The 15,585-nt window shown below is 30.3% G+C and overlaps 1 protein-coding gene across 1 annotated transcript in view; it reads right to left on the bottom strand.

Annotated features, from left to right (window-relative positions):
- Positions 1-260: 260 nt before the first annotated feature.
- The window catches only part of LOC129939292 (hormone-sensitive lipase), a 32,103-nt gene continuing 16,778 nt past the window's right edge, over positions 261-15,585 (bottom strand). The window contains exons 2-3 of the mRNA XM_056047264.1: positions 900-1,025; positions 261-833 (exon numbers count right to left, since the gene is read on the bottom strand). Coding sequence (XP_055903239.1) covers positions 762-833; positions 900-1,025 — 198 coding nt within the window. The 3' untranslated portion in view covers positions 261-761. The remainder of the gene's footprint in view (positions 834-899; positions 1,026-15,585) is intronic.

Raw genomic sequence — 15,585 nt, 5'->3', positions numbered from 1 at the left:
TCCTGGAGAGATTACTCTAACATAGAAGTTGTGTTTCTATGTTCAAAAAGTACAAAAACATTATAAAGACGTGCATCTTAAACATAATGTCATTATATTTGTAATACTATGCATTTTAATGCACAATCATTGATCAATATAGTTTTTTTCCTAATATCACCCGAAAAGAAGCATTTCCAGCTAAATTTTGGAGGTGTTTCCGTTGACTCTTAGCGAAAGGAACTTTAGCGAAAAGTAAATTAAATTAAATTAAAAAACAATTTCATAAAAGACATTTTTCTTTTTTATTTGTGTTTAATAAATAGCATTATTTTGCTTTTTTTGTAGATAAATGTATATCACCCAATTAAATTGTGTAAAACCCACCTATTCTACGTAATAATACATCGTAATAATAATAATTATAATAAATATAAATGTATGCTAAATTGTATATAAAATGTGTATTGAATTGCTATTTTAAGCTTAATATTATAATATATAATTAAATTAAAAAAAAAATGAAAACATTCTCAAATAATAAACATAATTATTATTTAAAATAAAAAAAAATAAGCTGCCATTGCCAGTGCATTTTTTTTACAATTGTTTAACAATAAAATGCGTAGTAAAGTATGTTTAAATATATAATGTATAATAAATATGTATGTATATAGAGCTAGTGCTGTTTTAAATGAATAAATAGAATTAGAAAAATAATATCATAGTTGGTTATATTGCATAAGCCATTAGGAATCACAATAAACAGCATACAATATTGTTTATGTTTCATTTAATAATTCTTTGATGCATTTTATACAATGTTTTGAGCCATCCATTGCTTCACTAGAGAGCTAGAAAATAAAATAAGAACATATAAAATAGTTTTTTTTTGTATTATATTACTGAAAAATACTTACCATTGTAAAATTAAGAAAACCATGAGGGAGACCTTTGAGGATGTCCAATGAAACCGGCCTTCCTAGGCTCTTTAGTTTTTTGGCAAACATAACACAGTCATCAAGGCATGGATCCATATCAAGTGTCTGAAAATACAAATAATTAAGCATTTCAATTAGTTTGGAGACATTGACATTGACTATTGAAATTGAAATCATACTCGTATAGGTTAAAAAAATACTATATTTTCAAAACGAACGAGGAAAAAGTTAGCATTATTTTTCTATGCAAGATATTTTCTATGTAAGATACCAAATTGATGCTTATTAATTATTTAAAATAATAGGTTTACACAATGAACTACAAGATACAGAACACTATTTTTTATATTTGAAAAACATGAACTATTCTAGCATGTAACTAACCTTACACAAGTATTAATTATTATTAATTTAATCTTGAGTCTATAAAACAGTGCTCATTAAAATATCGCGTGTAAACATATGAGTGTGTTTTTGCTGTGGCAGATTTAAGATTTTAAATTTAAATCCATATTTCTAGTTTTGTTTGCAATAAATTATAATTAAGTACCTTTCAATCAAAAACTAATAAAATAATAAGAAATACAAACTATTAGCAACTTCATTTTAAAAACACACAAAGGGTTATATAGTATCAAGAAAAAACTTTACTGTTGTTTAATTATTCATTTACTCTTTATAGTAAAAGCTTAGCTTGTTACTTAGTAACAATATACAAAAAATTCAAAAAAAATGCAAAAAAATCACACGTGGCGTGTGATGGTAAGTACGTAGGTTTGTCGTGCCAGAGGTTTTGGGGTCAATCCTTGCCTGGTAATTGAAAAATCCTGCAAGATTAGTTCAAATTAGAATTTCGGATTCGGCATAAAACTATAGGTCTCCTCTATCCCTGGCAACAATACTCGCACACAGAAATGGTTACTTGGCTGGTTTCTGTTGTGCTACCACCTAATTTATTTATTTATAATTGCAAAAATAATTTTTCTAACATAAAGCAAAGCATTTCTACTTTGAATAACTTTGTTCTTTGTTTTGTAGTTTGTGAACTCATCCAATTGCGATAAGTCATAAGATGTGACTGAGACTTGATCATCTTTGAACTCACTTCTGTACATTTTTAAAAGTTGCAATGAACGGTTTTTGTAATAGTTATATCAGTATTTATTACCTCACAAATTGATAAAGACGAATTTATTGAAGAAGTTTTAAATTTATGTAGGTTTCTGTCTTTTAAGAAGAGTAAAATCAATTTTTTAATAGCCAATTCTGATATTTAACTGACTATTAAAAAATCGATTATTAACTTCCCATAGGAAGTTATTGTAATGGGTCCGATTTGTCAAATTTAAAATTTTGACATTTCTCGACGTTTCAAGGTCCCTAGAGTCGAAATAAAAGATTTTTAGAAAGATGTCTGTGCGTGCGTGTGTACGTACGTTCGCACGTCCGTACGTCCGTTTGTCCGTACGTCCGTACGTCTGTACGTCCGTACGCCCGTACGTTCGCGACGTTTTTTTCGTCGTCCATAGCTCAAGAACCAGAAGAGATATCGACTTCAAATAAATTTTGTTATACAGATAATAAGGCAGAAAGATGCAGAAAGGGCTCTCAAGAAAATTGCGTGGGTGGTTTTTTTATCATAGCAGTTTAAAAAAAAGGTGAAAATTTTGGTTAACCCTTAATATCTTACGAACCAAAAACGCTAGAGACTTGAATTAAATTTTATATAATAGACTGTAACGTGATCTCAAAGAAGTATATTTTTTGAAAAAAATCTATCTAACGGTTTTTTTTTCTAAATCAAAAAAACTGAAAACAAAAATTTGTCACCTCCTAAATTTAACGACTAACATATGATTTCATCTCCAAAACAATTTTGAGCAACGAAGAATAATGTTTTAAAAATCTGATAAAATTTTGAGAAAAATCGAATTGACAGTTTTTTTATAAAAAATAAAAACCTAAAAAAAAAATTAATAAAAGTTGGTAAAAATTGATTTACGACTCAAATACATTTTCAAAACTTTGAGATATTGGCTTTAATTTACTTTTATCTTTCAAAAAATATTGTTGTCAACATTCAGTAAAATTTTGAACAAAATCGAATTGACAGTTTTTTTTTATAAAAAATTAAAAACCGAACAAAAATTAACAAAAGTTGGTAAAAATTGAATATGGATTCAAATATCTTTTCAAAAACTTGAAAGTTAGACTTCAAACTTATTTTATCTTATAAGAAATATCGTTTCAAGCATTCTGAAAGATATTGAGAAAAATCGAATTGACAGTTTTTTTTACAAAAAATAAAAACATTAAAAAAAATTTATAAAAGTTGGTAAAAATTGATTTTCGACTCAAATATCTTTTCAAAACTATAAAATATTGGCTTCAAACTAATTTTATCTTATAGAAAATATTGTTTTCAACATTCTGTAGAATTTTAAAGAAAATCGAATTGACAGTTTTTTACAAAAAAATAAAACTCTAAAAAAAACAATACTAAAACTTGGTAAAAATTTACTTTCGACTCAAATAGCTTTTCAAAAATTAAAAATATTGGCTTCAAACTTATTTTATTTTACAGAAAATATTGTTTTCGATATTCAGCAATTTTTATATAAAATTCCAACAGTCCGTGTTTTCATAAAAAAATAATACGCAAATTTGGTAAAAATTGATACGAGTACATATAGACAAACTTTTAAGCTAGACAAATCGACAGACGGGATGGGAAGTTATCAGTGTGGGTCGCATCCCAGCCTCTTTTTTTTGAGTTTATTTTACATCAATTAAAATGTTGATTCGAGATTCAATAGCGTTTGGAAAAGTTTAATTTGTGATGTTTGTTGTAAAAATTTAAGTAAAGAGTTAAAGTTTTTTTTTTAACTGATAATAGCCATCAGTATTTTTTTGTTTTACATCTTTGAACATATCACCATTTTTTTTCAACAAAAGATAAATACAATAAGATAAATTTCTAAATAATATCTTATTGAGAAAACAGTTTACCTAACCTAGAACTTTCCCCTTAGGGAGCGGTTATAGCTTTCAGTAAAATCCATCAGTAAAATTTTTGTTTTTAGTTTATGATCATGTTATAGATTTATTTCTAGCAAAAGATTGATGCAATAAGATGAATCCTATATTCAAGTATTTTTTCAAAAGGAAACAATACATTTACAGTTTTATTTACTTCATAAACCATTTTAATTTTTTTATTGATAAAATTTTATTTTACTGAACAGCTGACTGCCAAAAGCCAAAAAATCCTTTTCGTTTTACTGTTTGTGTTCCAATTGTTTACTGTTCCGATCACATCATTACAAATTTTACTGATGAAAGGAACAGTAAAAAAATTGTAGCGCGAAGCTCGATGTTATGATCGAAAGAAAACAACATTTAATGACGTAAATTTACTGATTGCTATAAACGCTCATAAGTAAAACATTTCAGAATCTTCCTGTTTCAAATTTTACTGATAGCTATAACCGGCCCCTTAGTTAATTTTTATTTTTTCAATTATGACATTTTTGAATAAATGAACACCTGGTTTTAAATTTCACAATTGGGAACAAAGTCGTCTCATTGAAGGCGTTCCATTTCCTTTGTGTTCCCAACTGACAGTTTTACTTTTAATAGGGGCACTTACTAGCTAGCGGCTACGTATTCAAGGCATTTGGCAGGTTCGAATAATATAATAATAAATAATATCAGACATAAATAACTTACATGTTGAAATTATAGCTACATCGTCGGCGTCAAAAAATAAAAATAGTTGGTACGTTTGGTATAAAAGCAATTAGTTGCAAACTTAACCAACCATTTTCAAGTTATCGAACAAGCATTATCTTTCGTTTAGTTCATTTTGACATTTCAGTTATATTATACTGAAAACGATAGACGAGACTATAGTGACAAAGTTACGTGAAGTAAATTATTGACGATATCGCTAATGATAATCGTTTTGAAAATTACGGAATAACTCCCCTTATTGGCCTGCTGCCAAAAAATAACTCTCTAACTAAGTCAACTTTAATAGAAAATTGGCTGGAACATTAGTCAAGTTAAAAAGTGAAGTATACTTCTGTCAAAATAACAATTACTAAATTGGTGATTTCTTGATCTATAGTTTAAGGCCCATTGGTTAAATAAACACAGCTCTTATTCATAGTCAATTTCCTAGCTGTGTTTAGTTAAACCTCAGGTTAAGGTTGTGCTCTACTACAATTATACAATACCAAAATGTACGTAGAAGCACCATACATTTTACCAACAAGTCCGCTTATGTGATCGTCCCAAGTCAAAAATTGATTAAATGTAACGTCAAGGTTCCTTGCAGTCTATACTTATTCGATTGGATCATTACCTACCATAATTTGAGGAAAGTAAACAAGATCTAAGATTTCTTCGAATTCAAAAACGGACCATTCAAGGTCCTCATTGACATTGGAGACTTCATTGTCAATAAGTCCGAGTATAGTTGGACGTCATCGTCATACAAGTGACAGAAACTATTATCGATCAAAGATGGTAGGTCATTTACATACAATGAGAATAGTAAAGGACTCAGTATCGATCCTTGAGGAACGCCAGATAACATTGTTAGAAAATTGGACAAACTTTCACCAGCTTGGACTGCTTGTTATTGTTAAAATATGAATATATGAGCTTTCTGGCGCCTGTTGAAAAATTAAACTGATGAATAAGCTTGTTACAAAGTATGACATGATTAACTGTATCAAATGCCTTGGAGAAATAAAGTAAAACCAAAAAAGTAACATCATCCTTATCCAACGATTGCCTTGTGTCTTCAGTTACGTTCAAAAGCGCAGTTATACAAATGTGCTTTTTGCGGAAACCAGATTGTTGCGAGGTAAGCAGGGAGTTGGTCGTAAGAAAAGCGCTAATTTTGTTCTGCAAAATTTTCTTAAAAACTTTAGATAGATAAGAAAGAATTGAGATAGGTCTGAATTCGGTTCCTTTAGCATTTTTAGGAAGTGGTAAGATTTTTGCCACCTTCCAAATGTCAGCATAAACTCCAGACATTAAAATGGAGTTAAATGTAAACGTGATGTAGGGCAGCAAAAATGCCAGAATCATTTTTCATAGATTTTGGATCAATTCCGTCCAGACCAATAGCATTACACTTGATTGAGAGTAAGCTTTCTACAACATCAATAGAATCTACTGCTCGAAATCCGAAACCAGGATGATCTGAGTCTTCCGCAAACGAGATACCCCCAGAAGTTTTTGGCAAAGGTGAAGGTGGCGGACTTGAGGCAAATGCTTCGTTGTGTTGTGTGTGTTTACATCAAGATCTACAGCAGACGCATTTCTCGAATTTCCAATGACAACGTTTCGCAAGTTTCTCCATAATTGTCGCCCATTCAGTGAAGCATTTAAATGCTTAGAGAAAATTTGAGATTCAGCTGTACGAATTTCCGCTATAACTCTGTTCCGAAGAGAACAAAATGTGAATCGTAACTCGGGCAATCGATACCACTTCCAATTATTAAATGCATGATCCGGTTTTTTCATTCACGATCTTATATTATTTGTAAACCAGGGCTTATCATTTTGCTTCAAAATTTTTGTTTTCAAGGGTACATGGGTGTCGTAAAGAAGATTTATTTTGTTCGTTAAGAATTGAACGTGTTCATTGGAAGAAGGCATGTAGAAAATGTTATCCCAATTGATGGCTCTTGTATCTTCCTCCTGTTTGACGGCATATTTAAGATTAAAATTTATTGTCAAAAATATTAAGTCATGCCTTGAAAAAGCCGGTGTTGAAAGTTGATCATACAAAACCACATCCCTAATTTCACTAACCAAAAATAAGTCAAGCAGTGTTGCGCCCCCGTCAAAGAAGTGAGTCGGAGTCACAGTATTAACTGGGCTAAGATTGAGTGAACGCATGTTATCAATTAAATTGTTTGGGCTTAGTACATATATTTCAATTAAAATCTCCGCATAAAACTATATTTGGAAAACCCAGAGAGACTTCTTTTAAAAGTTCAGAAAATTGTGAAAATTCTAAAACCTCAACGAATAAATATTCAATAGGACTACCTCTCTCAGAAGTTAACTTTAGTTTATATTTTATAGAAGATTTTATATATATTGCCACACTACCACCAACACGATCTGCTCTATTGATCCTAAAAATGCGGTAGCCCCCAACAAAACACAACTCGTCACCAATATCATCTCTTAACCGTGTTTTTAAATTTTTCTTTTTCTTGGTGCCATATTTTACAATTCACGACATAACTCAAACTCCTCTTATAAATTCTTTAATTAAGTTACATTAATTTGTTGTGATTTACTTTTTCAGTTGTCAATTTACAAACAATTATCAAATATGACATTTGGTTGTGATAATCAGCCCTATCATGAATTCCATCGTAATCGGAAATTTTTACGAATCCCGAAAAACTGTATCATGAAATCCGTTCGTAATGCAAAATTGTATGAGATAACAGTCTTTTTAAAGTCCCTATATAAGATTTAAAAATATACCTATAAAATAAGTTTGTCTTCAAAGATATAAATGCCATTTGACAAATGACTTGTCAAAAAAACTGCGCGAGTCTTCCCAAGATACAAAATGAAAAATACTTGTAAGCATACTCAACTAAAACAATTGTTTAGGTATTCAACTAGTTCGTTTTCCTTTGGATAGCTTTATTTTAGTTTGATATTAGAAGAACCAGGATGGAAAGTAAATTATCTGAAGATAAGAAAGAGGAAGAACATGTATGTTTAAATTGTAAAGCGATCGCCTATTGGTTGTGTAGTTAGGCAGGTGTCTAAAACGAATAAAGAATTGTTCATTGGTGTGCTCAGCCATGATTATGATGATAATGAAGGAAGTTATTAGTAGGTAGAAGGTAGTTACTACAATCCAATCACATTCCTTCTTTCCTACAAGTTTTTAGCGCAAACATGGAGTTATTACATTCAGTTTATTTGTTTCGTTAAATTTTAAAAGAAGCAATCATACGAACAAGTACAAGAAATTGCTATTCATGTGTTGTTTACAGACAGGCTCTTATGCGTTTTGGATTTTGGTTACTAAGTGACACGTGAGCAATAGTTGTAAAGATTGTTCATAACACCTATACAGGTATAATGTGTATACATTATGTACGTTGAAAAAGTGATTCTAATAGAAAACATATTCTTATATTCTCTTTCTGTCCGTTTCTGAAACTTGTACTTAGTATTTATTCCTTTATTTAAAAATATGTGTGAAACAACCTTATTCTTAAGGAATAATATTTTAAAATCATATATACAAAGTTACCAAGATAATACTTCTTGATAGTCACTTTAAAATAGATTTTGATTGAACATATCATATTCGTTAACCCGATACAGTGGCGCTACACGGATGGCCATCGTTGGTATTTACAAAAAATGCATTAATTTGGATAAAAGCTATGAATGTAATTACAAGTTTGTCAAAATAATGTGCTCTTTCGGGTTCATGTACAGATAAAATAAACAAAAAAAAACTAATTTAATATTCAAAATGTTACCTGACAAATAAGTTTGTCTTCAAAAATTTAAATGCCATTTTATAAATCAAAAAACCCTTGATTTTTCAATTTTTTTTTTGAAAATCGTTAGAGAGGTATTTTTTTAAATTAAGTTTTATATATAAAATTTTTCAATTTTGTTCTAAAAATATGTTTGGTATGCAGTTGTTTAGTGATTGGAAATATACGCTTTGCATTTAAATTTCGTAAAAAAATGTTAACCTATTTTTGAATGATAGAATTTTGAAAAATAAAAATTCCATATTTTTTTTAAAAATCCAATCAATACAAAATTGCATTTTTGATAATCAAATATTGTTAAGGCAATATAAGAGCTTATTCATACAAAATTATTGAAATCAGTTTATAAGTTCCTGAGAAAATTAAAAAACAAAATAACGGTTCTATGAGCGGTAGCTTTCCTGGGCAATACAAAAATATGTTTTTCTTATTGAAAGACACCAAGTTATAAAATAAAATTTTAGAGAAAATTAAAAAAAAAAATCTATCGGTTTGTTTTTGAGAAAATTCGAATTTTCGTTTTTTGACCAACAAAATTGTATGGGGACTACTGTTAGTTTTGAGATCAAAACTATTGAAAAAAAAGCCTAACTGCGAATCTGCTCAAAACCTTACCTTCCAAGTTTGAACTCAATTGACCCAATTGTTAAGGATGTAGGAGGGTGGACAGACAAACAAAACTGACCGGACGGAATCGCGGGACCCACTTTTTTCGACTTGTCTACCATCGTAATGTCATGTTTGATTAAAATCTCGAGTTTGAAATTTTGCACGAATGCAAAATTTGCCATATACATATGTAGTTCCTATGTGTCACAAGTAAAAAATGTATTTACGAAATTAATTTAGCTTCAAATCCATTACGTCTTTAAAAAAATACTTGACGTTAGATTCCATCTTATTGTATTTATCAGAAACATTTAACTGATAGCTATTTTAAGTAAAAAAAAATAATAACGCTATTTTAAATCTTTAATAAAAATTTAAATTAAGAAATATAAAGAATTTTAGCTTCATTACTGAATAAATACTAATAGTCCGGTCAATTTAGACATAAAAATAGTGGTCAAATAACAAAAACTCCGACAGAGCCAAATTTTGGTGGAGATCTTGGGTTTACCCTAAGAAATAAAAATTTAAAAGTCCCCATTAATCCCATGCGAGCTTAAAAAGTTATTCGGGGTCAAAGGTCAATATTTTAGGTTTTTGGATTTTTCTCAAAAACAGTTTTATGACAAAAATACCTCAGACCGAATTTGTAAATCTCAAAATTCTCTACAAAAATGGTCCATATGATTTTTTTCTCTAAGTATCACCGTTCCTGAGATATCGCGATTGTAAGAATACATACTGATGATCAATTCATTAAAACAAAACATCGTACAATGTAACTCTTAAAAATGTACATAAGTAACTTTAAGAAATCATAAAGCAAATCATTATGTAAATTAAACATTTCATAAATACCTACTCACATTTGTAATCTTTGTTACTTTTTCTAAGTTTGTCTTGAACTGAAATGATTTATCGCGAGTGGATAAGCTTACAACCTAAAAAAAAAAAACAAAGTCATTCAAAGTAGGAATGTACTCTTAGCGTTAGGAATGTCTACTTTCTTATATTTTTGCAATTATAAATACATAAATTAGGTTGCGCGACAGTAAGTTGAGAAGTAGGGCGTAGTGACTTACAACTTTCAGCTATTCGTATGTGCGATAAATGTTGCCAGGGCTGAAGTGAAGATGACATACAATTCTATGCCGAATTCGAACAGCTTATTTGAGAAAGCAGTTTCCATAGTCTTAAAGGATTACAAATTCACGGAATTGACAATTCCATTTTTCTTAATAAATTAATAATTTAGTAAGAATAATGTTTCAACAGAGACTTATCTTTTAAATACTTGATAATATACAACCCTTTGTGTTTTTTTTAATAAAGTTGCTTTTGACAATTCAATACTTTGTATTATGTACTTTGATTAGTTTTTAATTGAAAGCTACTTATTCATAATTTTATTAGAAAAAAAAAACTAAAAATATGTGTTTTAATTTAAAATTTTGCATGTGCCATAGCAAAAAGACATTCATAAAATGCCACGCGATGTTTTAATGAAGACTAGTTCAAGAATAAATTAATAATTAGTACTCGTGACATGATGGTAACCTATAATTAGCCCTTTACATATCAGCTGACTGCAAAATGCCAATAAAATTCAATTTTGTTTAACTGGTGGCATTTCATTTTTTACTATTCCAATGGCATCAGCAAAAATATTTTTGATAAAATCATCATCAAAAAGAAGATGGCAATTTCCTATTTATTTAATACCTGTAATTTAATGACGGAAATTTACGGATTGCTATAAGCGCTCATCAGTAAAACATTTCAGATTCCTCATATTTTGAATTTTAAATGATAGATTTTACTGATAGCTATAACCGGGTGCCTAACTCAGAATGTTTCCTTAAGTTTTTTTTTCATTGTTAACCGAATTTACAAACAAATTGACGTTCCGATGTTAAATATGAGTAAGGAGGGATAATTAGCTGATGAGATCTGTTCGAGGTCGCCCTTCTTACTCTGCCAAAACAAAATTGTGGTTGGTGTGCGATAAGTATGTAGGAGAGCAAAATTTAAACTACGAAGTTCTATATATTTATCGAAAGGCATGTCTAGTAAGCGCGAGGCAAATCAGGTTTATTATCATATCTACGTAATCCAAAACCATAACGAACGATTGAGTTAAAAGCTACATTAAGTTTTTGCCTGCTCGTAAAACTTCAGTTACAATAGATTTTAGAACCATAAACCAGGATAGGAATTACCAAGGTGTTAGCAAGTATCAAACGCGTTTTTAATGGAGTGAAAGATTGTGTAACCCATAACGTAGGAAGTACTCCATAAACCTTACCAACGAGTCCATTTATATGATCATCCTAAGTCAAAAGACAATTAAAAGTCACACCAAGGTTCTTTGCTGTAACCATATATTCGATTGGAGCATTGCTCAGAGCAATCGGTGGAAAATAAGAAAGGTCAAGAGGGTTTCTATTAATTACAAGACATTTGGATTTTTTAGGGTTCAACATAAGTCCGTTTGACAAAGACCAATTTGCCACTCTCTTCAGGTCTTCATTGACGAAAAAAGCTCCATGTTCAATAAGGCCAAGTGGACAGCTGAAGTAAAGCTGAACGTCATCAGCATACAAGTGAGAGCTGCAATTAACTAGTAAAAATGGAAGTTCATTTACTTAAGCAGAAAACAAGAGAGGACCCAGTATGGTACTTTGTGGTACACCAGTACCATTCGGCAACAAATTTTACAGGGTGTCACCAACTTTATTTAGTTGCACTAGATGAAAAATTCAAATTTTGCATGAGCTTTCTACATTAACATGATTAACGGAATCTTAAGCCTTCGAAAAATCCAACTAAACTAGGAAAGTAACCTCGTCTTTATCTTATGTTTTTCTAATGTCATCAGCAATGTTTAAAAGTGCGGTAACACAGCTGTGTTTCTTCCGAAAACCAGATTAATAAGGGTTTGTAGATACAAAGACGTTAATTTGCTTTGGAAGGATACTTTCAAAAACTTTCGACAAAAATGGCAATACCGAAATTATTATTATTATTATCCAATAAGTCAAAAACTTAGATAATGACTAAGCATATTAAAGATGACATAATGCTGGATAACGAACACATAGAATATGTAGAAGACCAAGAGAAAATTGAAAAGAAATTGAAGGCCAAATTTGTGGGACCTGTGGCGGTGGAGAAAACATGATTTTTTCAATAAGTTTATTGCGATCTATGTCCTCAAGAGCACCGAATTTTGTTTTTATGATTCCGAGAGGCTGAAATTTGTCTCTTTTATCAAAAATGCTTGCTTTCGTTGTCGAAAAGTCCTTCCTTGGTTCGATTAGTAATTTTTCTTTGAAACCCTTGAATACAATTCATATTAGACGGATTCAAGTCTAAAATCCATAATATAAATGCTGGTGTGCATCAATACACTTTATTCTAGCACCTTGTCTTGTATTACTCTTTTTTAATATTAGCAGATTATGTTTTAGTGAAATAGCAACCTGCATTCTTTTCCTTAAACAGTTCTACAGGAATGCTAATTAATAGAATTTCAAACTCAACTTTTGACGTAAGAATTGTCAAGTATAGCGATTTGCACCAAAATCCTATTGACAAGGATATGCAAATCATAAAGAACTAAAGAACCAATTGAGTAAGGAGCTAGTTATAGCTATCATTGGTTTTCATCATTGTAAACAAACATTACAAATTTCTATCATTGAGAAAAAATTCCTGATCGAAAGCTACCAACAAAATTTCACTGACAGAAATCTATCATTGAAATCCGTGGAACGATTCGTTTCACTTTTGAACATAAAAGTATCAGCTGTTCAGGAAAATGAATTTCTGTCCGGAAAATAGAAAAATATATTTTTAGAGAAAAATAAATGTGCAATTAAACATTTTTTTCAAAAAAAAATTCTTTCCGATCGATCACTTTATAATTTTTGTCTCTAATCAAAAGGAAACGGTGTCAAATATCGATTCAAAAATTTTCAGAATCTATTTCAATGTGTGTACCCGTGGCATGATGGATAGTGCGATGAACTGTCATGCGAGAGGTCTTGAGTTTGATCCCTGCCTATGCCACCTAAAGTTTTTTTTCACGGATACTGCCTCTTGCGAGGAATTGACAACTTCTCCAAGAGTAATTGTTGTCATAAAAAGCGCTTTCTCAAATTTGCCGTTCGGATTCGGCTTGAAACTGTAGGTTCCTTCTATCCCTGACAACAGTACTCGCACACAGAAATGGTTGAGTGTTGTCAGTCACTAGGCCCTAGTTCTCAAACGGACTGTTGCGCCACCCAATTTATTTCAATGAAAGCTATAACTGACCTTTAAGGTATACCCAGGACCAGATAATATTATTAGGCTTCTTGATGTTAAATTTCATATCGGAACAATCAAACACAAAAGATCTAGATTAAAAGACTTCAACGTACTTTTCAGACGTTCCCGGGAATGCCATGAAGCCATAATTGTACGTTTCATTCGTTTTTAAATCTTATGGTTTTAGTCTTTAAATTATAAATATAATTTCTACTTGTTTTTTTTTTCAATTAAAATCGTTTTTCGTTGATTTGTACACTTCCCAAAGGAAGTCATTGTAATGGGTCCGATTTGTCAAATTGCAAATTTTGACATTTCTCGACGTTTCAAGGTCCCTAGAGTCAGAATAAAATGTTTTTTAGAGAGATGTATGTGCGAGAGTGTGTTCGTTCGTTCGTACGTTCGTACGTCCGTATGCTCGCGATGTTTTTTGTCGTCCATAGCTCAAGAACCAGAAGAGATATCGACTTTAAATAAATTTTGTTATACAGATAATAAGAAAAAAAGATGCAGAAAGGGCTCTCAAGAAAATTGCGTGGATGGTTTTTTTTACCATAGCAGTTTAAAAAAAGGTGAAAATATTGGTTTACCCTTAATATCTCATGAACCAATGATGCTAGAGACTTGAATTAAATTTTATATTTTATACTGTAAGGTGATACAAACCATGTATATTTTTCGAAAAATCCAATTAACGGTTATTGTTATAAATAAAAAAAAAAACTGAAAAAAAATGTGTTACCTCGAAAATTTTCCGAATAAAATACATATGATTTCATCTCCAAAATAATTATGTGCAAAGAAGAATAATGTTTTTGACATCTGATAAAATTTTGAGAAAAATCTAATTGGCAGTTTTTTTTATAAAAAATAAAAACCTAAAAAAATCAATACTCAAAATTGATAAAAATTGAATTTCGACTCAAATATGTATCTTTTCAAAAGCCTGAGATTAAGGCTTTAAACTTATTTTATCTTGTGAGGAATATTGTTTTCATTCAATAAAACTTTGAGAAGAATCGAATCAATAGTTTTTTACAAAAAATAAAAACCTAAAAAAAATAGTACTAAAACTTGGTAAAAATTTAATTTCGACTCAAATAGCTTTTCAAAAATTAAAAATATTGGCTTCAAACTTATTTTATTTCACATATTCATATTCAGTAATTTTTGTATAAAAATCCAACAGTCGGTTTTTTTATAAAAAATAAGATCCCCAAAAAATAGTACGCAAATTTGGTAAAAATTGAAACACATAAACAAACTTTTAAGGAAGCAAATCGACGGGATGGGAAGTTAGCAGTGTGGGTCGCATCCCAGCTTCTTTGTTTGTATTAATATTTACGATATTTTCAGAAGAATCAACCAGTTTTTAACTCCAAAGTTTAAAGAGCCTTGGCCCACGCTATCTTTGTATCGTAGGGAAGTTCTGCTAAACTGTCGTCTACCTTAATTGTGGTGCAAAGAACTTTGCATAGAATCTAATTCATGTGGAAATTGGAATCAAGAGAGTTTAATTTTTGTTCCAAAGTCTGCTTCGAGGTTCTTAATTATAGTGTTCGCTATCGTTCCTCACACACAGGATCAAGAATTCATTATAAGATTATTCTCTGCCTTTTACTTAGCACCCAAATTGAGGATCTAAATTTGAGATGAGAACTGAACTTCATAGTCATATAAAGCAGTACCTCAGAACATATGATTAGTTTCTTGATTAAACAAAAAACTTTGTCAGATTACAGAAGGTTCTGTTTGATTCGATTAGTCACCAGCGTATTTTGTTCCATCAACATTATGTTGTTAAAGGCTTTTGATTTAGGCATTTCAAGGATTGTACTTTTTTCGATAAACAATTTTTTTCAACAAACTATTCTTAAAGTCGATGTGACTTCTAACTTTGTTTTTGCTTAACGGAATTGCAATTTTAAGGTATGTGCTACCTTCTTTATATAAATGTTCCTTTTTTGATGGATTCATATTTCCGAGGTCTTAAGATTGTAAACATGATTTTTTATTTAAAACTATTATCTCATAAAGACACCCAAAAAAAGATGTTTGAGTTGTTTTCGACAATGATAATAATAACCTTTTCTTGTTTTTCTTACGTCAAAAATTCAAATGTTTATTTTGAAAGTTTAAAACAAAAACAAAAACTACCCCAAGCTTAAACGCAAATCCATTTA

Source organism: Eupeodes corollae, chromosome 1 (genome assembly GCF_945859685.1).
Source record: "Eupeodes corollae chromosome 1, idEupCoro1.1, whole genome shotgun sequence".
NCBI classification, from domain to species: domain Eukaryota; kingdom Metazoa; phylum Arthropoda; class Insecta; order Diptera; family Syrphidae; genus Eupeodes; species Eupeodes corollae.
This window is presented reverse-complemented; position numbering and strand designations above follow the sequence as displayed.